The 11819-nt window shown below is 37.7% G+C and overlaps 2 protein-coding genes across 3 annotated transcripts; both read left to right on the forward strand.

Moving 5' to 3' along the window:
• The first annotated feature begins 830 nt into the window (after positions 1 to 830).
• Positions 831 to 2246, forward strand: LOC119769849 (proteoglycan 4-like). Of its 2 annotated transcripts, XM_038263572.1 has the most exons (3): positions 831 to 1047; positions 1137 to 1202; positions 1258 to 2246. In XM_038263572.1, the coding sequence occupies exons 1-3, from the start codon at positions 988 to 990 to the stop codon at positions 2089 to 2091; spliced, it is 960 nt and encodes a 319-aa protein (XP_038119500.1). In that variant the 5' UTR covers positions 831 to 987; the 3' UTR covers positions 2092 to 2246. The 2 variants fall into 2 exon arrangements, with proteins under 2 accessions (XP_038119500.1, XP_038119501.1); XM_038263573.1 differs by having other exon boundaries at positions 977 to 1202; positions 1249 to 2246.
• A 4290-nt stretch (positions 2247 to 6536) lies between these two features.
• Positions 6537 to 7738, forward strand: LOC119768956. The gene is made up of 2 exons (XM_038260799.1): positions 6537 to 6857; positions 7133 to 7738. Exons 1-2 carry the CDS (start codon positions 6537 to 6539, stop codon positions 7544 to 7546), a joined length of 735 nt encoding a protein of 244 aa, XP_038116727.1. The 3' UTR covers positions 7547 to 7738.
• Positions 7739 to 11819: the final 4081 nt, after the last annotated feature.

An 11819-nucleotide genomic window follows, 5' to 3' on the forward strand; every position in this document is an offset into this window, starting at 1 on the left:
GCCAAATTTCGGTCTTTTTGGCTCGGAGTTTCCTAAGTCCACAGTTTTTTTGACAATTACAGGACTGTATAGAAATTAAGAAAGCCATACTCTTTAGCAAGATTTTGGTAAAGTAAGTTTTCCCTTACTTAATTCAATACAAATTTAAATTTGTGAGAATTGTTTGAGTTGAACTCTGAGTCAAATGTATAATCAAATATCACTTTTTTACAATTATTTCAAATTAATCCTAACCCTTCAATCCAGCACAATCTACGACAACAACTCAAACAAGGACTACGGACGTTACGTACGGTACTAACTTCAAGACCCCATGCAACCCGACTACGGTAAAGAACCCCAAATCGAACGAGCAACGAACAACTGTTACAATCACTGAACAACCAGAGAGCTAGAGAGACTACCATCGGACTGTGTGTTTGTTGGACACAACGCAGCTGCAATCATAGTTTAATCGCACGCTTTGCTTACAAAACAAATCTGTCCAACGACTGATGCACTGATAGAGCAATATTTGATAGGATGACTCAATAAAAACAAGAGCTTTTGTTGACTTTAGAGAGAGAGAGTTTGTTAAATGTCGATGTCCGAAATGCCAATATTTGAACGAGTTGAACTTAGCAGTAGAAAGTCACTAGCTTTTAGGTGGATTAGTCTGCCTAGTGCACCGGGAGAATGTACAAACAGAGTCTTGTGCTGGGAAAGTAAACAGGAACTAAAACTTAAATTATTCCAGCGAACTTTGGATTGTTCCTTGCCATCACGTATCATCTAAAAACAAATCAGATTGATGAATTATGATATTTTCAAATTTTAAGCTAGAAGTAGCTTCGCGCTGATGAATTTGAATGTGTCCAGCAAATTTTGAAAGCTAGCTTTATATTGGCCTAACAACCGTCTAGAACTGACTGAATATCCGATTGGATTCCATTGAGGCGCCCCACTACGGCGAACCATTCCCGAACTGTTGAACCTCCAGAAGCCGATATGACACGTCTCGTAACACACGGCGCAATTTTTGTCAATTGCCTAAACCCGGGCCGTAAAGTACGTACTATTTAAGCTACAACACGGGTGTTTTGATAAACAGTTCACCAGTAGTTTGGGTTAATTGCAAATCGTTCTCCCCCTCCCAGACCGGAATGAAAAGACGGATCATTATGGCGACAATCGCTACGATAACAATCGTGGCTTTGGTTAAGGTATGCGAGACACTTTGAAAGTTACAGCAGTTGAAACAAACCTTAGTGCTTACAGGTAACGTTTGCGGAAGAGCAAAGCTTCTTCGCGAGTGATCTGCCCAAAGTGAGCCCCGTACCGGAAGATCCCTCGACAATCATGATCCAGCTGGACGACCCCCGGCAACAGAAGCGAGAAGCATCTTCGGGGACCCCTCGAGTGATGCAACCGTACACCGTCATCCAGGCTTACCCGTACCGTCTACCGACGGCTTCTTACCAAGCTCCTGCCACCCGTCCTCCTCGACCAAAAGGACAAAACTGTGTGAAGGACTTCCTCATCAATCAGCTGCGTGAAACAAACGACAACATCAACCGACTGCTAGACTGTATCAAACAGAACCAAAACTGTGAACCCAACCAACCGGAAGCCACCCAGCCAGATCAACCGTTTAACCTACCCAGCGAATCCAAACTCTACCAACCCTGCCAATCGGAAATCGACCGACTAGCTAAAACCACAACCCCAACCACCCCCTGCGAAGACCAACCGGAAACCCCACCATCCACAACCCCCCAAAAACTAATCACCTTCCGCAAGGAGTACATCAAGGAGGAAAGCGAAGAAGTGGACACCAACCGGTACAGCAGTGCCAAGCGCTTCCCAACCAACAGCTGCGAGCAGAGTCAAGAGCTGTTCACGGAGAAGCCGACGCCGAAACCAACCCGCAAGCGGTGCCGGAAACCCACGGCGACGACCAAAAAGTGCGGCTGTCGGACGTCCCGGAAACCGACGACGAGCACCACCACAACGACAACAACCAGGCAGCCAGTGACGAAGAAGGTCAGAAGTCATGATTGTAAGTGCGTTTACTGTGTGGATGATGGCACGTGCGCTGGGGGTTACGATTAGCTGCGGTGTCGCAACGGAAGAGGTGTTGTTAGTTTTGAATTCTGCGAATTGGAGTCGATTCGGAGGAAACTACAGTTATTGTGTTTTGAACAAATAGTAGTTTAGTGGAAGTGTGTTGGTTATCACTGTTGTGAAGTTATTATGTAACGTAATGTAAGAGGTAAAAATAAAACGTTATCTTTAATTTAAAAATCTTTCGTGTTCTCAATCGTCCTCATAAAACATCAGTGCAGGGGTATTTAGTTTGAATAAATGTTGTTCTTTTAAGGTGAATCGATTGGGGGAAGTAGAGCCACGCGGATGCTGTGCAGGATTTGTTTTCGGCGTCTTTTTTTTAGTGATTGGTGCAAATTATTTTTCCTGCTTCAGTCGATTGGGGAAAGGCACTCGAATGTTGTGCAGGATTTGTTGTGTTTTTTCGTGATTGGTACTATTTATTTTTCTGCTTCAGACGATTGGGTGAAGTGAAATGCTTTGTGTTGCGTCCGCAATTAGATTTTTATCCCAAATTAAGCTTCTTACACGATCACAAAACTTGTTGACCTTGGAGGCACTCTCAAATATTCAGTTCTTTGTACAATGCCCCAAAAATTGCTCTAATGTGCAGTCATTTTGGACTCTCTAATAAAGAACCCTAAACCACGACATCAGGACCTTCTTCTTCGATCCTGACCAAGTAACCCCAACGGAGGTGTCTCGGCGCAGACACTGTGCGGGATTTTTCGTGTTTTTGGCGTCATTTTGTTGAGTGACTAGTGCTAATTATTTTTCCTGCTTCAGCCGATTGGGTGAAGAGGAGCCAACAAGATTTTGTCTCTGAGACGAGTATATATGTTCTTAGTAGAATTTTGCCTGCTGAATCCGAATCCGGGTTCAGAATTGCTCCAAATGGTCCCAATTTTGAGATACACCTGTTTGAAATGTTAGTTTAGGCCAAAATTAGCTACTTTGTCGACTATTTTACAAAAGAACTATTGAATAAACAACTAAACCAATACAGGTACAGTTTACGTATTCCCCTTTCTGAAACACCCCTAGTTTTAAAATTTGATTGTTTCTACGTATATTTATAGCCATTTTAAAATTATATTTTCAGTTGGTTCTCATTCAAGTTTTTCCAACTTGCATGCAAGTCCAATTCTGTTGGGATATCAATAATAAAAATACAAATTCTTTGCAGAACGTTAAATAAGTTTGTCTCGGCAATCTTATCGATCATTTTTAATGTAATTTTGTTTGCTGAATCCATTCCCATCATTAGATTTTATCGAAAAGGTCAGGTTTTTGAGTAAAAATAGAATTTTCGATGATTTTTTCAAAATAAAATCGATTTTATGTTAAAGTATGACTAGCTTTAATTGAATGTCAAAGTTCTGACCTGCCAACATAAGAGGCACACTGGAATTAAATGCTGTTCCCCTAGCACGGGGGTGACCAAAGTACGGCCCGCGGGCCAAACGTGGCCCGCGGAGCCATTTTGAATGATCATGTAAAATGGCCCGTGGAACACTTGTAAAGGGATTTCATATCAATTCAATTAGTTTTTATTAGTAAATAATCAATTCACAATTTCGTAATTCTTATAACCTAATAGAGTTTTGGAGTTCCTTTCAACTATGATTTGTACTATAGTTCATTTTGATGTAATTGGATATTCTAATAATGGATTTTTCAAGAGAAGGAAACAAAAAAAACCCTCTGAGTTTGCTAAGTACAGTGATTTTATACTTTTTAAAATTTAAGATTAGTTAAAAAACAGAGTAATATGTTTTTTTTTTGTAATGAAAAACTAATGATTTATTAATATTTTGATCTTCATTTTTCGAAACACATTTCTTTTAAATCTTAAAACTAAGTAAATATTGTCAAAACATTAATAAAGCATTTTTGGAAATGTCTATAAAACGTTTAAATTTGACTAAGGTAGAAATCTGTAATAATTGCAAAAGTATTCTATATTAATTTGAAAGTCATAATGACCATTTTTATGATCTGACTATCAATCTTCCCTCGGAATTCATACTTATGTTGGCAGGATAACGAATCTGATTGACAAAATGTTGAAATCGGCGAATTAAGGTTGTTGCAAATATTTTACAATGCTTTTGCTGACCAACCCTCCCCTCCTTCCCCATTTTTAAAGAATCGCTTAAATAATCAGGTTTTTTAAAAAATGCTTCATAATATCAATGGAAATTTAAGTGCAATCAGCTCAAATCAATTAAAATTGCAATAAGTGTTTTTCGCTAAAACTGTTTTTGTCGTCGAATCTTACATTTTTTGGATATTGAGATTGCAAACTTTACGAGTGTTTCAAACATTTTGATTTTTTTTTTGTGTTAAAATGATGATTTTCTGGCTCTCAATGGCTTTTCTTTAGTTACACTCAATTTAAAGATAAAATTACGCCGTTTCAAAAATTGTTCAGATTACATGTCACCATTTTCGAAATATAAAAAAAAAACCTTTAAAATTTAATGAAAACACTAGTACACTCAATTATTTTTTTTTGATATGCCTAAAACACTCAAAATAACACTTATAGAAAACTGTCATTTTGTGTTTTCTACCATTTTAATTAACGAAAATGTTATTAATTAATGTTATGTAAAAATAACATAAATTACAAAAATCTTCAACTGACATATTATTTCAAATTAAAATAAAGTATTTTTTTTAAATAACCTATTTGTAAATTTGGCCCGCAAGCCCTTTTGAGCTTAAAATTTGGCACGGCCTTCAAAAACTTTGAGCACCCCTGCCCTAGCAAGTGATATTGTGTGTGAAAAAGAAAATAGTGTGATGCTAATTGTTTGGTATAATCAAAGAAGTCCTTCCTATATCATCGTTGATCGGGAGGCACGACGTCGTGTGAATTATTGTATTAAAATATGAAATGATGCTTGATTGTTCAAAGTCAAATTACTGTAAAAAGTCCTTTTTATATCATAGTTGATCGAAAGGCACGCTGGCGGTTTAAGTTGTCTGGGTAATCGTGGTGCAAAATTAAATGTATTTAATATTGAAATAACTGTGCGCGAGTGTTTTGGTGTGATAATTAGAAAGACCTTTCTCCCCATAGCATCGTAGCTCGGGAGGCATCGAAAAGCCAAAACCTTATCCTACTAACCCAAACAAATATTAATCCCGTGCTGCTTGATGGAGATGCTGTGGATCCAACGGTCTCATGCGGTGTCCACAGATATATAGCGAAACACTATGAAACTATGTGCGAGTCTGCAACTACAACTATCGGACTAACCTTTCTCCCTTCTGTTGAACTGCAGGCTTCTTGGGAGGGCGCCGGTATTGACTAACAAAGAAGGGATCTTCAGAGGTTAAACAGTGAACGATGGTTGGCTCCCACTGACCATTTTTGGTGAATTGTTCAACTTTAGCTGATCTGTCAATAACGGAGTGGCAGGTTCTCATGAATAAATTTGGAGTTTTTTTTAAAAGGTCCAATAAACCAAATTTCTAGTTTTAGCTTTTTGGGTGTTTTTGGAACCGCCCTGAGTCAGGGGTATTAAAAAACACCCAAAAAGCAAAAACTGAAAATTTGGTTTATTGGACCTTTTTAAAAAAAACTCCAGAAATGTTGTTCTTTTGAGGGTTTACATATCATTCAACAATATGTTAGGCCGTTGCAAATATTTTTCAAAGTTTATGGCACTGCAAAGTTTGATAAATGCGAAGAGTGCTGAAAAAATCGAGTTTGCAATTCGGAAAAAAACACTTTCGAATGGGATTTTTAAGAGTAACGTTTGTTTCCTCGCTTTAGATTCGCGTACATGTATCTGGTCAACAGTTTCGAAAAGTATTACTATTCGATACAAGTGCTGAAAAGTTGAATTTCCCTTGACAAAGATTCAGCGATGAACACTTAAACGTTTTAGCTCAAAAATTTCAATCGACATAATAGCTAAATCCGTACACCGTACCGTTTTAACAACAGTTTGAGAGATTTTTCCACGTGATTCTTCGAGCAGGTCTATCATCTTTCTTTATACGGTTCTACCGAGCACCTTCAACGTCTGATCGTCGTTCGAAAATCAATCCCAATGATAATCTACTTCAAATCAAAGCCTCCATTTCACTATCGTAAAAGATAATGTCCCCAGCCAGCCGAGCCGACCCGACTACGCATCTAATTAGCATGTATCAACCAACCAGCCACTCGAAGATCGCTCGAGACGTCCCGCGAAGGTAAGTCGTCGGCTGCCCACCGAACGCATTGTCTCCAAACGCAGTTTTGCTGGTGTGGATTGTTATGCAACCACCACACTTTATGCATATGCATCACTCTATAGCGAGTCTAGAGGTCATCACTCTGGGCTAGAAAAAAAAAGATAAACATGAGTCTCGAGCCCCAAGTCGCCCAAGTTGGTTCCACAGCCACGCTCGAATAGTTGATAAATGTCTCTGCAACGGTTATCATCATCATCATGTTGACCAGGCTGGTGCTGTTATCGGTGGTGGCGGTGAATTTCGTCTGCGATTCGGTAAGTTCCGTGGAGTCCAACCGGAGATCGATAATTCCGTCCGGAAATCCCAGCATCAGCAGCGATGGCACTCATTCCGTTAGAACACGTGCCAGTTCGTCTTCGCCGGCGGGTCAACGGTCACCACTGATCGAGATAATGTTGCGCATTTTGGACACCATTCAAGTGGTTCCGAAAAAGAGGCCAAGGAGAGCCATCGGGCAGAAACGGCACGGCAAAGTGGCGACGACGCTGACGTCACCGGAACAGTCCGAATTAGACAAGGTCAAGCGATAAGAAAGGCTGTGCGGTTCATGAGGTTTTCGTATAGCATAGAACTTTTGAAACGACTAGATTGCACAGTGTTTTTGCTTTACAACTTCTTCTCCCACTTTGGTGAGAGTTCAATCCCTTCAATGAAGAATCAAATAATTGCCACCCGCAACCCATTAGACCACCAAGCACACTCTACCGTAACTACCAGTCACCCGCAGTGCATACTAATGAACTCCCTTCACGTCCAAAAGTCGAATTCTAATGGCCACTTGTTCTCCCCGCAGGCCCCACTGTTCAGCGGTAGCGGCATCAGCAACACCAACAACAACAAACCTCTGATGGAATCATCCCTGGAGCAGACCATCGTAGACGCCGATCAACACCTATCCGAGGAGGATTACCAAAAGATCATCATCAACCAACCCAACGATCAAAACGATTCCTACTCCATCGAACAGGACATCCCGGATTACCCTTCCACCGAAGATTCGTACGAAACCGTCCGCGAAGAAGCCGACGAGAAGATCTACGACCTGCTGCTGAAAATCCTGCAAATCCTAGACGATCAGGCCCACCGAGATGCGGAGCGAGTCCGGAGGTTGGGAACCTTGCGCGTCCTAGATGACCACATCTCCAACGAACATCCCACCGACGATGATGATGATGGTGACCTCGGCGATGAAATTGAGAGTGACTGATGCAGTTTGCTGCGCGAAAAGCAAAGTGAGGCACCGACATTCAAGTTCAATTTACTTAAGGATCCATTACGGTTTGTTGGCGTATACAGTTCGGTCAAGGGGAATCCCGATGCGTTTTGTTCACAAAAGCTTGATAAAGAACTGTTTCACAGCTCATGTATTTACAATGGTGATAATAAAAGTTAAAATAAGTATGGGAAATTTGAACTTTAATTCCTGTAAATACATGTGATCTTAATACATCTGAATGTTAAAAATATTGACTGTTGGAAGCCAAATTAAATACATACAAAATTTCAGAAGCAAGAAAGGTTAGGTTTTCAATTTAAAAGCTTTTTTCGGACCGTTCAGAAACTTAATTTTGTATGAGAAACTTGAAAATTGAACAAATATAGCTCAAATCGCACCCAACTTTGAGATGCCGATATCTAAACAAACAATTGATCCGATTTTGTCTAAAAATCAATCAATCGTCCTGATTACCCACATTCGTCCCATTTACTCTTGAGCAAAAATCGAACGCGACGCAAATCTGCCTACCGTTTGTCACTACTACACCAACCGCAACTGAATACTGTCTCATCTGCTCTCCCTCTCTCTCTTATCGGCTCAATAATTGTGCTTTGTCGCTCGCAGCTGATCTGTGATCGGCTGTGTTTAAATTTTTGATTCGATTACAATGGAATGGAATGAATGTTACCAAAAAAATTGTCCATTTTATTTTTGTTTGTGGCCGGGACCCTCGGTGTAGGGTAAGCGTGGTTGCCTCTCATCTGGGTTCGATCCCAAAAGGTCCCGATGGCATTTTTCGAGACGAGATTTGCCTGATCACGCCTTCTATCGGATGGGGAAGTAAAACGTCGGTTTTGGGTGACTCACCACACATAACCTTCGGACGCCTAGAAATGAGCAGAAACTTGCAACAGGGACCACAAAAGACCAGGCGGTCGTTAAGAGGATTTCTATGCTTTTTTTCAAGAAAAAAACAAAACTGGAGTTCTTTTTAAAGGTACAATAAACCAAATTTTCCAAATTTACCCCCGGCTCAAGGCGGTTTCAAAAACATAAAAAAAAACTATTTTTCATCGAAAAAAACACTACAAAAGTTTTATAAACTCTGCCATTTACGTTACTCAACTGTAAATTTTTTTGACACATGTCATTTTAAGGTAAATTTAATGTACTTTTCAAATCTTCTTTAACACAGAAGGGTCATTTTTTTCATTTAGAACAAAATTTTTCATTATTAAATTTCGTGTTTTTTTTTATTTTGCAGGTTAATTTTGTAGAGTGTAGTAATGTTCTACAAAGTTGAAGAACAGACAATTACAAAAATTTCGATACAGAGCAGTTCTCTCAGATTTCGGTCATTCGATTTTATTTTGTATTTTTCAATCCGACTGAAACTTTTTTGGTGCCTTCGGTATGCCTAAAGAAGCCATTTTGCATCATTAGTTTGTCCATATAATTTTCCATACAAATTTGGCAGCTGGCCATACAAAAATGATGTATGAAAATTCAAAAATCTGTATCTTTTGAAGGAATTTTTTCATCGATTTGGTGTCTTTGGCAAAAATGTAGGTATGGATAAGGACTACACTGAAAAAAATGATACACGGTAAAAAAATTTTGGTGATTTTTTATTTAACTTTTTGTCACTAAAACATGATTTGCAAAAAAAACACTATTTTTCATTTTTTTTTATTTTTTGATATGTTTTAAAGGACATCAAATGCCAACTTTTCAGAAATTTCCAGGTTGCGCAAAAAATCTTTGAGCGAGTTATGAATTTTTGAATCAATACTGATTTTTTCAAAAAATCGAAAAATTGGTCGCAATAATTTTTCAACTTCGTTTTTCGATGTAAAATCAAATTTGCAATAAAAAAGTACTCTAGTGAAATTTTGATAAAGTGCACCGTTTGCAAGTTAAAGCCATTAAAAAAATCCATATTTAGGTCCAAATATGAATCCAAATATGAAACATTCGTGAAATTTTCCGATCATTTCGAAAAAAATATTTTGAAAATTTTCAAACCAAGACTAACATTTTAAAAATGCGTAATATTGAATGTTTGGCCCTTTTGAAATGTTAGTCTTGGTTAAAAATTTTGGAAATATTTTTTTCGAAAAGATCGGAAAATTTCATATAGTTGCTGAGATATCGACATTAGAAAATGGTGTTTTGTTTGGGTGGGACTTAGAAAACATCAATATTCCTAAACTTTTGCATGGCAATATCTCAGCAACTAAGGGTCGTATCAACAAAGTTCAAAAATGAAAAATATAGAGAATTTTCTCAGCTTTTCAAAAAAAATGTTTTCAAAGGTGGGCAAACATGTGCACTAATTTTAAAAAATGAAAAACTTCGACTATTTTCAAAAAAGTCACCTAAAAATGAATTTAACTTGAAAACGGTGCACTTTATCAAAATTTCACTAGAGTACTTTTTGATTGCAAATTTGATTTTACATCTAAAAATGAAGTTGAAAAAATTTTGCGACCAATTTTTCGATTTTTTCAAAAAAATAGTATTGATTCAAAAATTCATAACTCGCTCAAGATTTTTTGCGCAACCTGGACATTTCTGAAAAGTTGGCATTTGATGTCCTCTAAAAAAATGAAAAATAGTGTTTTTTTGTAAATCAAGTTTTAGTGACAAAAAGTTAAATAAAAAATCACCAAAATTTTTTTACCGTGTATCATTTTTTTCAGTGTAGTCCATATCCAGACCTACAACTTTGCCCAAGACACCAAATCGATAAAAAAATTCCTTCAAAAGATACAGATTTTTGAATTTTCATGCATCATTTTTGTATGGCCAGCTGCCAAATTTGTATGGAAAATTATATGGACAAACTAATGATGCAAAATGGCTTCTTTGGGCATACCGAAGGCACCAAAAAAGTTTTAGTCGGATTAAAAAATAAAAAAAATAAAATTTAAGAAAAAAGACCGACTTCGTAGAGAATTGCTCTTTATAAACATAAGGGGTTTGCTTAAAAACATCACGAGTTATCGCGTTTTACGAAAAAAATGTTTTAAAAAAGTTACTTTTTACATTTCTCTTTGTTTCGTCGTCCGTGTCTTTCGCGGGGGACCATGAACGGCCATGATCAACGACGAACAACTGTTTATACATACACAGAAAAAAATAATGTAAATTTGGAAGCATTAATTTTGGAAGGTTGAATATTACCTCTTTTATGATGTAATTTTACCTCAATTTAGACTGAAAAAGTGACATTACATCAGAAAAGTGGTAAAATTACACATTTCCAGAGTTAAAATTACACCTTTTTTCTGACATAAAAGATGTACCCCTTCCCAGATGTAATATTACCATGATTTTTTTTCTGTGTATATAATTTTTTTTTTTGTAATTGTCTGTTCTTCAACTTTGTAGAACACTCTAAAACATTACCCTGCAAAGTTAGAAAAACACGAAATTTTAGAATAAATTTTTTTGTTCCAAATGAAAAATGACCCTTTTGGGTCAATGTAGATTCGAAAAGTGCGTTAAATTTTTCCAAAGGGCCTCGTGGCGCGGTGGTTAGCGGCTTCGGCTGCCGATCCCTAAGTTACTATGGGGTGCGGGTTCGATTCCCGCCTTATTCTTCTGGCCTTCTATCGGATGGGAAAGCAAAACGTCGGTCCATTTGCGTAAAAGAGGTTTTGGGTGACTCACCACACATAACCTTCGGACGCCTACACAGAAAAAAAATCATGGTAATATTACATCTGGGAAGGGGTACATCTTTTATGTCAGAAAAAAGGTGTAACTTTACCTCTGGAAATGTGTAATTTTACCACTATTCTGGTGTAATGTCACTTTTTCAGTCTAAATTGAGGTAAAATTACATCAAAAAAGAGGTAATATTCAACCTTCCAAAATTACAGCTTCCAAATTTACATTATTTTTATCTGTGTTGAAATGAGCAGAAACTTGCAACAGAGCCCACAAAAGACCCGGGGTCGTTAAAGTGGATTGCTTTGCTTTGTTAAATTTTCCATAAAATGTCATGTGACAAAAAAATGTACAGTTGATTAACAGAAAATGGCAGAATTTTTAAAACTTGTTTAGTGTTTTTTTTTTCAATAAAAAATACTTTTTTTTCTGAATTTTACATAAAAGTCCCTCTGACACTAAATTTCTTTCACATCACCGTTTCGGGCTGCACATCATTGAAAACCACCTCTTTTTTCACATGTTAAAAAATGGAAGGGGTCGTACCGCTCCTCCGTCACGAGATAAAAAAAAAACGGGCCACGGA

The sequence above is a fragment of the Culex quinquefasciatus genome, chromosome 3 (assembly GCF_015732765.1).
Source record: "Culex quinquefasciatus strain JHB chromosome 3, VPISU_Cqui_1.0_pri_paternal, whole genome shotgun sequence".
NCBI classification, from domain to species: domain Eukaryota; kingdom Metazoa; phylum Arthropoda; class Insecta; order Diptera; family Culicidae; genus Culex; species Culex quinquefasciatus.